General features: G+C 38.2%; 1 protein-coding gene across 4 annotated transcripts in view; it reads right to left on the bottom strand.

The window, feature by feature from the left end:
* The window catches only part of DRD1 (SNF2 domain-containing protein / helicase domain-containing protein), an 85,411-nt gene that overhangs the window by 38,396 nt on the left and 32,293 nt on the right, over window positions 1–14,722 (bottom strand). For 3 of the 4 annotated variants that reach the window (XM_010277241.3, XM_010277245.3, XM_010277243.3), the window contains exons 3-4: window positions 11,247–12,076; window positions 8,242–8,439 (exon numbers count right to left, since the gene is read on the bottom strand). In XM_010277241.3, the coding sequence (XP_010275543.1) occupies window positions 8,242–8,439; window positions 11,247–12,076 (1,028 nt within the window). The remainder of the gene's footprint in view (window positions 1–8,241; window positions 8,440–11,246; window positions 12,077–14,722) is intronic. The other variant, XM_088889655.1, reaches the window with a different exon arrangement.

The following is a 14,722-nucleotide window of genomic DNA, read 5'->3' as shown; positions in this document are numbered from 1 at the left end:
AAACTCTCAATCCATTACCCACATCATACCTGATTAGATTAATGTAGGAGGGATATACCTCAAAAATTGCTTCCCCAGGGGAGAATGAAGTTGCATTTGTAGCTACCTTTGCATCCCAACCGTTGCTCAATCAACCATGAATGCTTTCAATTACCTTGTGCCAGAGCCTATCACTTTCTAAGGGATACCTCCACAACTATTTTCCTAAGAGGGCTAATTTTTTTTTAAATTATATTTCCCACTTCAAGCTCGCCCTTTTCTTTGGGTTTACTAACTTGTTCCCATTTCACCAAGTGGTCTCTCCTCCCATCACCCAGTCCCACAGTAAATCTCTCATTAACTTTTCTAGTTGCCTAGCAATTTTAGAAGGGATATGAAATGTGGACAAAAAGTATATCAGAAGGTTAGCTAATGTGGCTTTAATCAAAGTTATCTTCCCACCCAAAGAAAAGTAATTTCTAGTTGCATGGCCCCAAATATGTAGACCAAAGGATAGAGGTCTATAGGTCTTTTCATTGTCTCATGAACTAAGCACTGCTAAGCAAATAATTGGTGTTTAGTGGTAGAGAATGAACCTTGGTCACAAGTGATTAGAAGTAAATATAGGCAAATGGAAATGGATTGGGAAATGCATCCAGTGCTTAGCCCATATTGGTCTAGTGTCTTGAAAAGTATAATGAAGATTCAGGAGGAGCTCTCCGGATTCATAACCTTCAAATCAGCAATGACTCACATATTCTGTTAAGGACTTTTGGAGTGGTGCATGGTGATAGACCCTTAATTCTGTACTTTCTAAGCAATTTTTCTTGTAATAAATCAGAACTCTACCATCAAGGATTTCTATGTAGTGGATGCCCTCATGCCCAAGTGATATGGACTCCATGCTTTGAACAACAAGCTTATGGTTCTGAGTTAGATATTTCAACATCGTTGCTAGCACACTGAAGCCATTCAAATATTCCAGTAGAGTTAGATGCATGTTTCTGGATAGATCAGAGTGGTCTGCTACAACCACCTCACTTAGGGGGGCCAAGTATCACTACCCTCAAAGTACAGGGTGGCAGTTTGTAATTTACCAAAAAATAGCCCAGTCTGATGGCAAGTTCTTATACCTGTTGCAAAGCTAATAAAAATACAATCAATGTCCTTTGCCCCCCACCCCCACCCCACCCACAGACAAAAAAAAAAAAAGCAAAAAAAGAGAAAAGAAAAGAAAGCAGCAGCAAATGGTTTCTGTTTTTATGTTAATGCCAGTGTTTTAAAAGGCGTGGAAGGCATACGCCTGGAGGTGCGCCTCCAGATGAGGCGCTCCCAAAACTCCCTAAGGTGTATGCCAAAGGTGCTGACACCTCTGAGGCGTATGCCTCAGGTGCAAGAGGTGTATGCCTCATACGCTTTTTTCATGAGGCATGCTAGAGGCATACACCTCATGCGCCTCATGCACACCTCATATAAAAAGACAAAAAAGAAAAAAGAGAAAAAGGAAAGGAAAAGAAGAAAAGAAAGGGAAGGGAAAGAAAAATGTTAGTGTCGACTATACAGGGGCAGATTAGTCTTTTTGTTTATGTTTAGTATGAGGTGTAATGTTGAGTTAAGTGATGTGTCCCATACTTAAGTAGGGGCACAAGAGTCAATTTGTGTTTAATATAGAAAACTATAAATATAACCTGGCCGACTAGAGAGGTGTGATTTTTCTCTCTAGTTCGAACCAGTCTTTCTTTCTTCTCTCCTTCTTTTCACTCCTCTTTTCCTCTCTCTTCTCTCCTCTTTCTATCTTTCCTTTCTCTTGTATTCTGAAACTAACAGATATACAGATCTGAACTTTATCATGGTATCAGAGCTAGGTTAAATCAGTTCAGATCTCTATAGTCTTCTGCACACCCTAGTTTAGTATTTTGCAGATTTTTCTTAGGCTTCTTGGAGTTTGACAAAAAGGCTGAAAAGGAGTGGTCGTTTTTTCCTTCTGAAGGTTTTAATGCCTCAAATTGATTGTGGTGTGGTGGTTTCAGGTGGCTGGTAGGAAACCCTCTAATTGATGGACCGAAGAGGGCTGCTACAGTAGTTTCGTGGTCTATGTTCAGATGTGTGGTTCAGATAGGTGGGTTGAAGATCTAGTATCAAATGTGTGGAGTGTTGGTGTGATGTTTTTGTGTGGTGCCAAAAGTGGAGAACAGTGGTGATTACCATTGCTGAAACCTGTGATAGTGAATGCTTCAGCAATGGTCAGCCGTAGGAGTGATACAGTGGTGATCGTTCAGCTATAAGAGTGTAGTGTGGTGATTGTTGGTAAGGTAGGGTAACATATCAGTGTGAAGAAAAAAAAATTATGGCAGCTATGGGAGACAGTAGTGAACACTAGTCTGTTATGATTCCCCCTGATTACTTGAATGTGCAAATGACCTCCATCAAACTGAATGGAGAGAATTGCGGTGCATTGGGCTAAATCTGTTGAAGTGTTTCTCAAAGCTAAGAAGAAAATAAACATGTGAGAGAAGACAAACCCCTAATTGACTCTCAGGAGTATAGTGATTGGGAACAAGAAGATGCACAGTTTATGACTTGGTTAGGGAACAACATGGAACCTAAGATTAGTGTGAACTTCATGTTCTTAGACACAACCAAAGGAGATTGGGGATCATGCAAAGAAGCTTTACTCAGGGCAGGACAATACCACTAGAGTATACCAGCTCTATCAAGAATATTTTAATTTGCAACAGGGTAATCAGAGTCTTAAGGAGTACTATGCTAGTCTGAGGAATCTAAGGAATGAGTTGAATGTGTATCACCCTCTTACATCTGATGTCAAAACTCAGCAACAACAGAGAGAGCAGCTTGATGTAACCAGATTTTTAGTGGGATTGAAGTCTGAATATGAACCGGTGAGAGCACAAATAATAGGTGGGTCTGCCCTCCCTTCACTTGAAGAGGTGTTTGCCCATCTCCAGAGGATTTCCGTTGGACCTCTGGAGAACCCCACCAAATCAGATAGGTTTTCTTTTGTAGTGACAAGAGGGGGAGGTCATGGTGGTAGAGGTGTAACTCATCAGGTTCAGCCAAGATGTGGTAGAGGTGGACACATGTACAATCGTGGTGGTGGGCGTGTTGGAGGTCGAGATTTAGGGGGAGCTTGTGGTAGAGGACGTAGTAATGGTCCGAGAAGGTGTACACATTGTGGTATGGATGGACATACTGTTAATTTTTGCTATGATCTACATGGCCTACCTTCAACCTGGGCAAACCATGTAGTGGCTAGTGGTGGTATGGGACAAGAGAGCCAATAGGTCAATCAGACACCTCCATCTACGGATGCCTCCGAGCAAGAGATGATGGTATTTCACGTAATGAATATGAGCGGTTGATCCGGGCTAGTTCTCAGCCGAGTACAGCTACGCTTGCCCACTCAGGTATGGCTTGTCTGGCATCCAAACCCTCCCATTGGATCATTGATTCTAGAGCTTCCGATCATATGACTGAGACTCCAAGTGTGTTCTCTTCTCTTTCTTCATCCTCTACAACCCACACTGTTACCCTTGCTAATGGTTCCACTTCTTCCATATGTGGTATCGGTAATGTTAACACTGGTTCATTTTCTTTGTCTTCAGTTTTGTATGTTCCCAAGTTCCCTTTTAATCTTATGTCTGTTAGTAAATTGACCAAGTCCCTTAATTGCTCTACCACCTTTTACCCTTCATCTTGTGTCTTTCAGGATCTCAAGATGGGGATAAAGATTGGTAAAGGACATGAAGTTGGTGGATTGTATTATCTTGATAGTGGTGGTGGTTCGTCAACAGCTCTTGAGTTGTCTCTTTCTCCTCTTTAGTGGCACTACAGACTTAGTCATCTGTCTCTTAAAGCTCTTAAGCAACTTTTTCCAACATTGAATTGTCTTTCTACTTTGGATTGTGAGTCATGTTAGTATGGGAAACGTCATCGGGTTCCCTTTAGTCTTAGAGTCGATAGCCGTATGTCAAGTCCTTTTTCTTTGGTCCATTCGGACATTTGGGGTCCAAATAAAATAGTGTCACAAAATGGTTACAAGTACTTTGTTATTTTTGTTGATGATTATTCAAGGATGACAATGGCTTTATCTTATAAAAGAAATGAGTGAATTATTTTCAATCTTCCAAAAGTTTCATGCTGAAATTCGCACTCAATTTGGTGTCCATACTAAGATCCTGCGCTCCGATAATGGCCAAGAATATTTTTATTCGCCTTTTCAGCAATATTAAGAACAACATGGTATTATTCAACAAACCTCTTGCTCTTACACCCCTTAACAAAATGGGGTAGCTAAACGAAAGAGCCGCCATCTTTTGGAAACTACTCGGTCCCTTTTGCACCATATAAATGTACCCAAACATTTTTGGAGTGATGTTGTGCTTACATCTTGCTTCCTTATTAACCGAATGCCTATATCCATCCTTGATGGTCAGTCTCCCTTCTCTATTTTGTTTCCTACATTGTCCCCTTTTCCTCTCACTCCTAGGGTTTTTGGGTGTGTGTGTTTTGTTCATAATCTTGGCCCTAGACTGGACAAATTATATGCACGTTCTACTAAGTGTATCTTCCTTGGCTATTCTAGGACCCAGAAAGGGTAAAAGTGTTATAATCCCAGTTTTCTTCTTCCCTTCCACTTCAAGTTCCTGTTATGGACCCCATTCCACTTGTTCCAACTACGACTAAGCCTTTGCCTCCAGTGCCACTTCCCGCTGAACAACCACCTATCCAGCAAGTGTATACGTGTCAACATGCATGATGCACCAGCTCCTCCAGCTTCTTCACCGTCAACAGATCCGGCAGTGGTTTCTGCAACACCATCACACCCCGTTTCTGATCTTGACCTTCCTATTGCCCTACGGAAAGGTAGACGTAGTTGTACCCTTCATCCTATCTCTAATTATGTTTCCATATCTCACCTTTCTCCTTCCCATCGATAGTTTGTTTCGTTGTTATCTTTTGTTTTTGTTCCTATGGATGTCCAGGAAGCCCTTATCTCTCTAAGGTGTCGTCAAGCAACAAAAGAACTCTCCACTCTAGCTCATAATCATATGTGAGATCTCATTCCCCTTGGTAAGCATGTTGTCGGATGTAAGTGGGCATACACTGTCAAGTATTTACCTTATGGTAGTGTTGAGCGGTTGAAAGCTCGGCTGGTTGCCAAGGGTTATTCATGGTTATATGGCATTGACTACACAAAGACTTTCTCTCCTATTGCCAAGATTGATTCAATTCGTGTTTTGATCTCTCTAGCCGCTATGTATGATTGACCTTTGTTTCAGCTTGATATTAAGAATGCTTTTTTGCATGGTGATCTTCTTGAGGAGTTGTATATGGAGCAACCACCCGGGTTTGTTGCTCAGGGGGAGGATGGTAAAGTGTGTAGGCTCAAGAAAGCTATTTATGGACTTAAACAGTCTCCTCATGCATGGTTTGGAAAATACAGTGAAGTAGTGAAGAAATTTGGCATGAAATAGTGTCAGGTCGACCATTCAATATTCAGCTATGATTCTGGTCCTGGGAAGATTTTGTTAGTGTTATATGTAGATATATTGTTATTACTGGCAGTGATAGGTTCGGGATTGATAGGTTGAAGACCTTTTTGCATGATCACTTCTAGACAAAGGACCTTGGTAAACTAAGATATTTCTTAGGGATAGAGGTAGTGAGATCCAAGTATGGTATTAACTTGTGCCAGATGAAATATGTCCTTGACCTATTGGAGGAGATAGGGTTGTTGGGTGTCAAACCAGTTGAAACACCCATGGAATTGAATGTCAAGTTGAGTAGTGATACAGGTGAGGAGTTTGAAGATCCAATAAGGTACAGAAGGTTGGTGGGTAAGCTAAACTACCTAACCATTACTCGAACAAATATTTCATTTGCAATTAGTGTGGTGAGTCAGTTTATGCAGAACCCCCGGGTTCTACATTGGGATGCAGCTCTAAGGATTGTAAGGTATTTGAAGGGAGCTCCTGGTTGTGGCTTGCTATACAATAGTGGAGGGAATCTTGAAATAGAAGGATACATAGATGCTGATTGGGTTGGTTTTGTATTTGATAGAAGGTCCACTATAGGTTATTATACCTTTCTTAGGGGTAATTTGGTGACATAGAAGAGTAAGAAATAGAGAGTGGTGGCAAGAAGCAGTGCAAAAGCTGAATACAGAGCCATGGCACATACAACTTGTGAATTAGTGTGGTTGAGAAATCTTCTACAGGAGATGGAGTACTCAATTGACACTCCGATGAAGCTTTATTGTGACAACCAATCTGCAGTCCACATCTCTAATCCAGTTTTTTATGAGAACAAAACACATAGAAGTTGATTGTCACTTTGTGAGAGAAAAGGTTCTTAGTGGAGTGATAAGTACAGCATATGTTAACACAGGAAGCCAATGGGCAGATTTGTTCAACAAAGGGTTGAGTTCGGCAAGAGTGGACTAAATATGTAACAAGATGGGATTATATGATATATACTCACCAGCTTGAGGGGGAGTGTTAGTGTCGACTATACAGGGGCATATTAGTCTTTTTGTTTATGTTTAGTATGAGGTGTAATGTTAAGTAAAGTGATGTATCCCATACTTAAGTAGGGGCACAAGAGTCAATTTGTGTTTAATATAGAAAACTATAAATATAACCTGGCCAACTAGAAAGGTGTGATTTTTCTCTCTAGTTCGAACCAGCCTTTCTTTCTTCTCTCCTTTTCACTCTTCTCTCTTCTTCTCTCTCCTCTCCTCTTTCTATCTTTCCTTTGTCTTGTATTCTGAAACTAACGGATATACAGATCTGAACTTTATCAAAAAAGAAAGAGAAGAAAAAAAATAGAAAAGGAAAGAAAAGAAAAGGAAAGGGAAGGGAAGAAAAGATAAGGGGAAAGAAAGTGGTCTTCCCTCAGCCCCTTCGGTTGGGGGGCTTTGCCCCCCAAACCTCATTTGCTGAAGGAAACTTGGCCTATTTTGGGTTCATGACTTCATGTCATTCAGTTTTGAGGTGGATTTCTAGGGATTTAAATTCTATAGCTGATGGTTCTTATTAATGTAAGTCAAGCCCTCATAGCCATAGAAAGCTTGTATAGATGACTGCATATGCAACTTTGTTTGTTTGGTGGGTGTCCATCATGAAGACACATCTAAGTTTGAGAGTAGTCACTTTGTGCTAAAATTCCAATTTTAAGGCACATATTCAATCCACCACTCCCAAGACCCTGGATACCCAGTAGCAGCATTATTGGGTACATAGTTGTCAAGGCATTGCCTAAGCGACTAGGCGCCCTTGGCTGGGCGCCTCACCCAAATGCCTTGACTTTTAGCAACTAGGCACCTTTCTAGGCAACTAGGCGCCCGCCTAGGCAACTAAGCGCCCGCCTAGGCGACAAAAATGACTAGGTGGGTGCCTTTTATAATATTATTTATATTGTTGTATCTTATTAATGTATGTGTTAATACATTTTATTATATGCTATATATATCAATTATACTTTGTTTTAATGTTTTACTATTGAAATTTAAAAGATCAAAGGGTTTTGAGAAGAGAAAAAGAAAGAAAGAAAAGAAAAAGGAAAGAAAGAATAGAATAATAAAGTTCTTTTTTTCTATTCTCTCTCTCTAATTAAATAAAACAGAAACTCCAACCTTGTTTTTTTTCTATTTTACTTTCCATCTTGAATATTTATCATATAAAGTCAATAACCTTCTTTAGCTGCTAATTAATATGAATTTTCTCTATTAAATACTTATTATAGTAGTATTATTTTTTAAAATAATGAAATTAATATATGTAAAAGATTTTTATCTTTTAGATGTGATGATTTGCCACATTTTTAAAGGAAATTTAATGTTCGTAATAAAGAGAATTGCTATTTTTTCAATTAACATACATGCTGAATGGTATATAAAACTTGGAAACTAGCCAAAAGTCAGTTTTTTATATTATAAAACTTTTATCGCCTAGGTGACACTTCGCCCCAGTGTCGCCTAGAATCATCTAGACACCTTGAAAACTATGATTAGGTAATGGCCTTTCCATTGATACATCATCCATTTCTAACATTTTTATCATTGATACAATTAACCATTACTTCTCCTTAAGAAAAGTGAAGGAAAGCAAAATTAAAAGGATATATACTCTTACCATAATGGAAAAAATAAATACAATTATGGCAAGTGATTTAACTTTGTCAAAAGTGATTTTGAAAAGATTCCTCTCATTGCATGAACAATTACATTGAAGGAGAAAGTACCTTAGAACATTCTAGGGCTAGTGTCATTTCCCTCCATATGTCACCTAACCCATCATCTTCTACATTACTTTGATCATTGCTTTTTTCACTCATTTCATCATCCGAGACCCCAACATAGACACCTAGGTCTCTTCTTTCCGTGCTTCCACTATCAGCCTCTTTTTCTCTTGCAGCATCGACCTTCAAACACTGTTTTGCCTGTATATGGTAATTGCATCTATCATCTTTAATGAATTGAATCAAATTGTCACATATCTTTCTTTATAAAGCAAAAAAAAAGAAATAGAATTGCATACGCCTGTGCACTAAACAGAAGAGAAATTAATGCAGTTTTGCCCCCATCAATCAATTGTATTCAAATGAACAATACCATTCAGAAAAGAGAAATTGCACATTTAGAGATGATATGCAAGTAAAACCAAGTAGTTAGGACATGCTTTCTAGAATGCAGGGACAAACAGGAGTACAGGACTCAATAAAAAGCTCTACCAGAAGCAAGGGAGCTGAATACAATGGTAGTCTGGTCATAAAGAATGGCGAATGGTATGGCTGATATGCTGGCAAGGCAGGGCACCAGGAAAAACCAATTGTTCAGGGGGACTGGATAATGAACATGAGGGTAATATAAAGAAAATCAAAAAAGGGCTGATAACAGGAATAGTAAAATGGTTGGGAGTGCTGGGCATTATTTGTGCATACTGTTTCTCTACATACTTTCCATTCTTTTCACAACTAAGAAAATTGGTTTCAGTTACTGAAATGAAAAAAAGGGCTCTGCTGAACCCAGCAAAAGAACCTGTACATGAGAAATTCCCAGAATTTCCTACTTTTCTATGACTTCTCTCCACTTTCCCTCTCTAAAACCCTGGCTGTTCTTTTCACATCTAAAATATCATTTATTTCACTTATTTAAGACCTATTAGTAACCATACTGAGTTTATTTTCAATCATATGTAGGTTACAGAGACATTTGGATGGTTGACATTTAAGTGAAGTAGGTTATATCATGTTAGGTTTGCAGTGCACAATTGGTAAGTTGTTTTATATTAACCATTAAGTACATATATGGTAGATGCATACTGACAATAGGGCAAAACCACTTTTCCATACATATATAATAAATATAGACGTGAAGTTTCAAATGTAACTGTTTTAAATTTTGAATATATATATATATATAATCCTACAATTTACATATTATTCATGATTCAATTAGTCTCAACAGTCTATGATTTACAAAAGTCAGGATTTTTAGAACATCTAGTCTTAGTTCAATTATGTTTTTTTATAAGTAAAAATTTCTTAGTTCAATTATGCTTGAAATTAAAGAATTATTCGTTAAATAGTTCCAGAGTTTCTTTATGAGTTGCATGAGTGACAGTCATAATTTTGATTTTTCCTAGTTTAGAAAAGAGTGGCTGACCCTGGACAATTTATTTATGTGTGTACTGTTGCAAAAGTGTGTTTATTGATATTGAGGGATTTTTCTGCATATTTCCTTTGGGGTTACTGCTTCTTCCTAATTTTGCAAAGCCAGAACAGCCATCAATGGCCGACAAATTGTTCATCAAAAGAGTTCATTCAACATCTTAAATTCTTAAAGAACTAAATTGATTCAGGTATTTTTGTCCTTTAGTTTTGCATTATAACTTGAAATTCTCCAATTTTAGCAATTAATCCATTTCCAATTCCTCTCTTATTTGGTTGTCGCCCATAGATTTCATTACTGTCTGTCATACCAAATTTCATCTCAAAACCCCAACTAAAAAAATGCTCAAAATATCTTGAAATTAGATCACTCCAGACCACTCTTCTTGAGGTGTCATTATAACAGTCTGATGTCTGGCTCATATGCTGAATGAGATCAGAGGTGCTATTTCAGTATTTCTATTCCACAAGCTTGTTTAAGGTGGATCCCTATAGAGATGAATTCAGAATGCAGTTGGGTTAGCAAAATCAGGGGCTGGGAGGGATTTCTAGTATGCTGAGTTTACAAGGATACCTATGAAAAGAGTCTAGGCAATTAAAATTAGTAAAGGATAAAAAAGGTATCATGAAAAAAGACATATCCAACAGGCAGTCAAATACTTTGGTTCTATTGTACTATGTATTTAAATTATCTTCTATACTATGTAATTCCAATGCTTGCCTTGGTTTCCATGCAGACCATAAAAGTTAAACCAGAGTACTTTAATATCATCATATCATATAAATTATATAAGGTTAATACTTACAAACAGCAGTTGTCCAAAGATTTTAATCTTTTAATCCAATCAATCAGTTAATTTTTAAATTCAAATACTTTAATATTTTCATATTTTTAGTTTTTACCCATTAATCTTTACTTGCACACATGCATGGAACACGTCATTACATATAATTAAATATTACTCATCGCCATGCCATTGTGCAATAACTTTTTGGAGATTGACATGCCGGGCACCATGACATGTAGCACGTTAAAACTACAAAAAGGGAAACCCACCATCAAGCCCTAATTCTGCCACCATGCAAATAAGGCTTATAGGGCACAGGATGCAGTCTCTACAGTCCGCCCTGAAGTTACCCAGGTTAAAACAGTCTGTTTCATTGTATCCCAGATATCTTGGATGAAGCAAAGTAGCAAACTATGGTAGGAGACTTCATGAAATTTGGGATAGAGGAGAAGACTGAGAAAAGGATGTGACAGTTTAGGTTGTTCAGCCTCTACTAACACAGTTCCTTTTGCTCTGCAGTCAATCATGTTGATTTAACTTGATATCTTGGTCCTGTTTTCATGTGCATTTAGAGAATATTAGCCGAGTTAAATCAATGTAACAGATGATCCTTTTCCCTTCATGGGCAGGTGTGTTGATAGGTAGGCTGAGCAACTATTATGGTTTCTGCCCATTTAAACTTGGATGGGCAGTTCCTGAGTAAATGAGGTTACACTCCATATTTTATTATCCAATCATTGTGTAAATTCCAGATGTGAATCTTAGAAACAGAAAGGAAAGCAGACTTACACTCAGATCCCTGATTGGGTTTACATTGGCTGGCTTCCTTAAGACAACCTCCTCATAGTGATAAGAAGCCTTCCGGTTTGCTTCAACAGGACCACTCAAACCCATTCCGGCATTCAACTGCACATGGTTTCCATGTGCAGGCTGAAAAACTTTGTGAAGTAATATGCTGTTATGAGGAATAAGATCTGTTCCATTCTTTACATTGAAAGGGCTCTGGAATAAAGATACTACTGGCAAGTCCAAGATTGAAGAATGTCTTGTCCCAATCCCATCCCCACCATCTTCTTCATCTGAATCAATAACAACAATTGAATTGTTGTTGTGATTCTGAAGGTTAATACAATCTGTTTTATCCACCACAATGGAGCTATGATCATCATATTGATGCATTTCTCCACTAGATGACTTGTGAAGTGGATAGCTATTTTCTGTTACAGGGCAATCATTTTCAACAGAGTCAGCATCCAAATCTATAACAACTTGAGAAGCCAAATGGATGTTCTGTGGTTTCTCAGTCACTCTTGGTGACTGAGAAACAGACTCCACATAGGAAGAAAAAAATGATGGGTACTTTGCAAACAAGGGATACAGCATTTGCATCTTTCGAGCACGAAGATCTTCAATTTCATTTGTTACACTTCCAAATTTCCCAGAATCCAATCCTTCCAACAAATTGGGAACAGCAAATGGATCAGAATAGTCTAAAACTTTTGAGGGAGTCCTGTCCTTGTATTCAGGTTCAGATCGGATACCTGCAATCCAAGATATGCTACTAATACCTTTTCTTTCATTGAACATTTTCATCTTTTTCTGGCTCCAGGAGTATGACTCTGCTTTTCAAAGAACAGATAAAAATAAAAGTATGAGCATACTCATAAATAAATAAATAAATAAACTACCTTATGGCGGATAGACATGATGACTGATATATGCAATTTTAACAAAAATAGGAGTAGAAAAGAGAATACAGTTAAAGTGACCATCAAAGCTGATGGAAATCATTTGAAGACAGAAAATAAATTAAAGGTCCAGAGTTAGAACTTAGAACCAAGATATCTCTCCAGCAGAGGCAGTGAAAAACTCTAGTGGGTCATCAAAAATCCCCAATACTTAATATGCTCTGAGCAAGGGGCTGGGGCTGAATCATATATCTTTTGTACATCATTTTACATCCGCTGGATACAAAAAATGGTTATTATTTTTTTGTTTTCATAAGCAATGACAGGTACTTTTTCCAAAAAAAAGGAGAAAAAAATGATAGAAAATACTCAATATGCAGAAAAGCACCTCAGACCGCATCAGTCCCTAATGGGTTTTATCTCAAGTTCTTGATAGACATCACACATTCTTCAAGTATTTACATTGGTTGACTTTGGATCACAGTCAAAGAATCTTAATTGTGTCATTTCTGTTGAATTGTTTAGTTTATTTGTTTAGTAAAGTTACCTTTTTTTGGGAGAATGACGGTTCAGTCCAGCGTCAGAATTCTCAGGCCCAAAGTACAGTTGGGGTAGGTGCCAGCTCGGAATTGATGCCAATTCACGAGTGGGCATTGGTGTATAGGGTGGGGGTATTTGACATTTTGAATTTTTGTAGGTCTGCAGTGGAATTTAGAATTCTGCAGTGAGCTGCAGCGTACTTTTTCGTTTTTTTGGGAGAATGACAGCTCAGCCCAGGGTCAGAATTTTTAGGCCCAAAGTACAGTTGGGGTGGGTGCCAGCTCGGAATTGTTGCCAATTCACGGGCGGGCATTGGTGTATAGAGTAGGGGTATTGACATTTTGAATGTTTATAGATCTGCAATGGAATTCAGAAATCTGCATTGGGCCTGTTCGTACTTCTCTGTTTTTTTTTTTTTTTTTGATAATTGGTAAAGTTACCTTTTGTTCTCTAAGCCATATTAGTAGTTGTAGAAGGAATCTTTTAGTAAGTCTAGTTTTAGTCAGGAGAAAGTTAACTTGGTCCTAGTTTCCTTTCCAAATCTCCTATTTGTTTTTTTTTATGAATAATAGAAATTTTATTAATTCAGAAACTGATTTCGTTTTTTTTTTTATATAATTGGCAAAGTTACCTTTTGTTCTCTAAGCCATATTAGTAGTTGTAGAAGGAATCTTTTAGTAAGTCTAGTTTTAGTCAAGAGAAAGTTAATTTGGTCCTAGTTTTCTTTCCAAATCTCCTATTTGTTTTTTTTTATGAATAATAGAAATTTTATTAATTCAGAAACTGATTTAGAATTGTAATTTAATACAACATCCCATGGAAAAGTGCGAGCTGCAGCCTCTCCCAATAGCTTACAAGTAAACTGGTAATAAATTACATAAATCACAGCTGAGCCCAAAACAATTCTTCCCTATTTGCCCCTTGTTTGGCTAACACATCAGCCAAAGCATTTGCTGATCTCCCCACCCACTGTTTAGAGACCAACATATTCCTTGTCAGCCTATTAAATTTCTTAATTTCATTCTTGTAGCACCATATAGTATCCCCGGGGTTTTTCAGCCAGCCCACCACCACCTTGGAATCCTTTTCAATGATCAACTGTTCTACCCCCAATTGGTTTGCAAAATGCACCCCTTGTACAGCACTAATAGCTCTTCCCTAACAGAATCTCCAACTCCTAAAGAACCTGAGTAGAGCAGTACCACCTCTCCAAACTCATTCCTCAGAACTGAAGGGATGAGAGATCCATCATATGGATGGCCGAACCTTGCAAGAAAGTTGGGCGAAATTTCAAAAAATTCTCTCCCATGTGGGAATCGCATTCCCTATTTTAGAAAATTGCATTTTCAATGATCAATCTTGAAACCAAACCGGACCAGATCTGAAACCAAAAGGGAGTGGAGGGATATACCTGATACGAAGTAATAATAACCTCCAATGAAGGTGCTCACGCCCAAGGAAAAATCCAAAGACTGCTTCCACCGAAGATGACACGGTGCAGGATGAAGCAGAATCAGTAGGATGGTTCTTCAGCAAGAACCGAATTCTTCAGCAAGAATGTGATGGAGGGCTAGTGAGCACGACTTCATATTACCTTTTCTACCAAAAGGTAATATCAAGAACCTTTCTTGATCGCTCCCACAGGTGGAGATCGAACTGGTATGGCGGCAAGAGCAGGAGAGAAAGAGACATTATAGTCAAACTGTGTTGTCTCTCTCTGGAATTCAGCAGTCTGTTAGATGATCTGGAGGTTCGCCCTACTCTTCTATTTATAGCCTTAAAGAGAGGTTCTCCTAATCCCATTAGGAGTTTCCTAATCCAAATCTTTAATTTGGATCTGGACTCTCATTAAGAGATAAGGATAATCCCTTATCTTGTCTGCAGATAAAGATCAGCCTTACTAATCTAATTAGGAGTTTCCTGATCCAAATAAACATTTGGATCTAGACTCTTTGAGTGGATAGGGATAATCCCTTATCCTATCTGCTGATCTAAATCCTAGAACCGCCCATTTTTAATTAATCTCATTAAGCCAGT

The sequence above is a fragment of the Nelumbo nucifera genome, chromosome 1, assembly GCF_055504915.1.
Source record: "Nelumbo nucifera cultivar China Antique chromosome 1, China Antique-T2T, whole genome shotgun sequence".
In the NCBI taxonomy this organism is placed as follows: Eukaryota; Viridiplantae; Streptophyta; class Magnoliopsida; order Proteales; family Nelumbonaceae; genus Nelumbo; species Nelumbo nucifera.
Note: the sequence above shows the minus strand (reverse complement) of the source record. Positions and strands in the feature narration are given on the sequence as shown.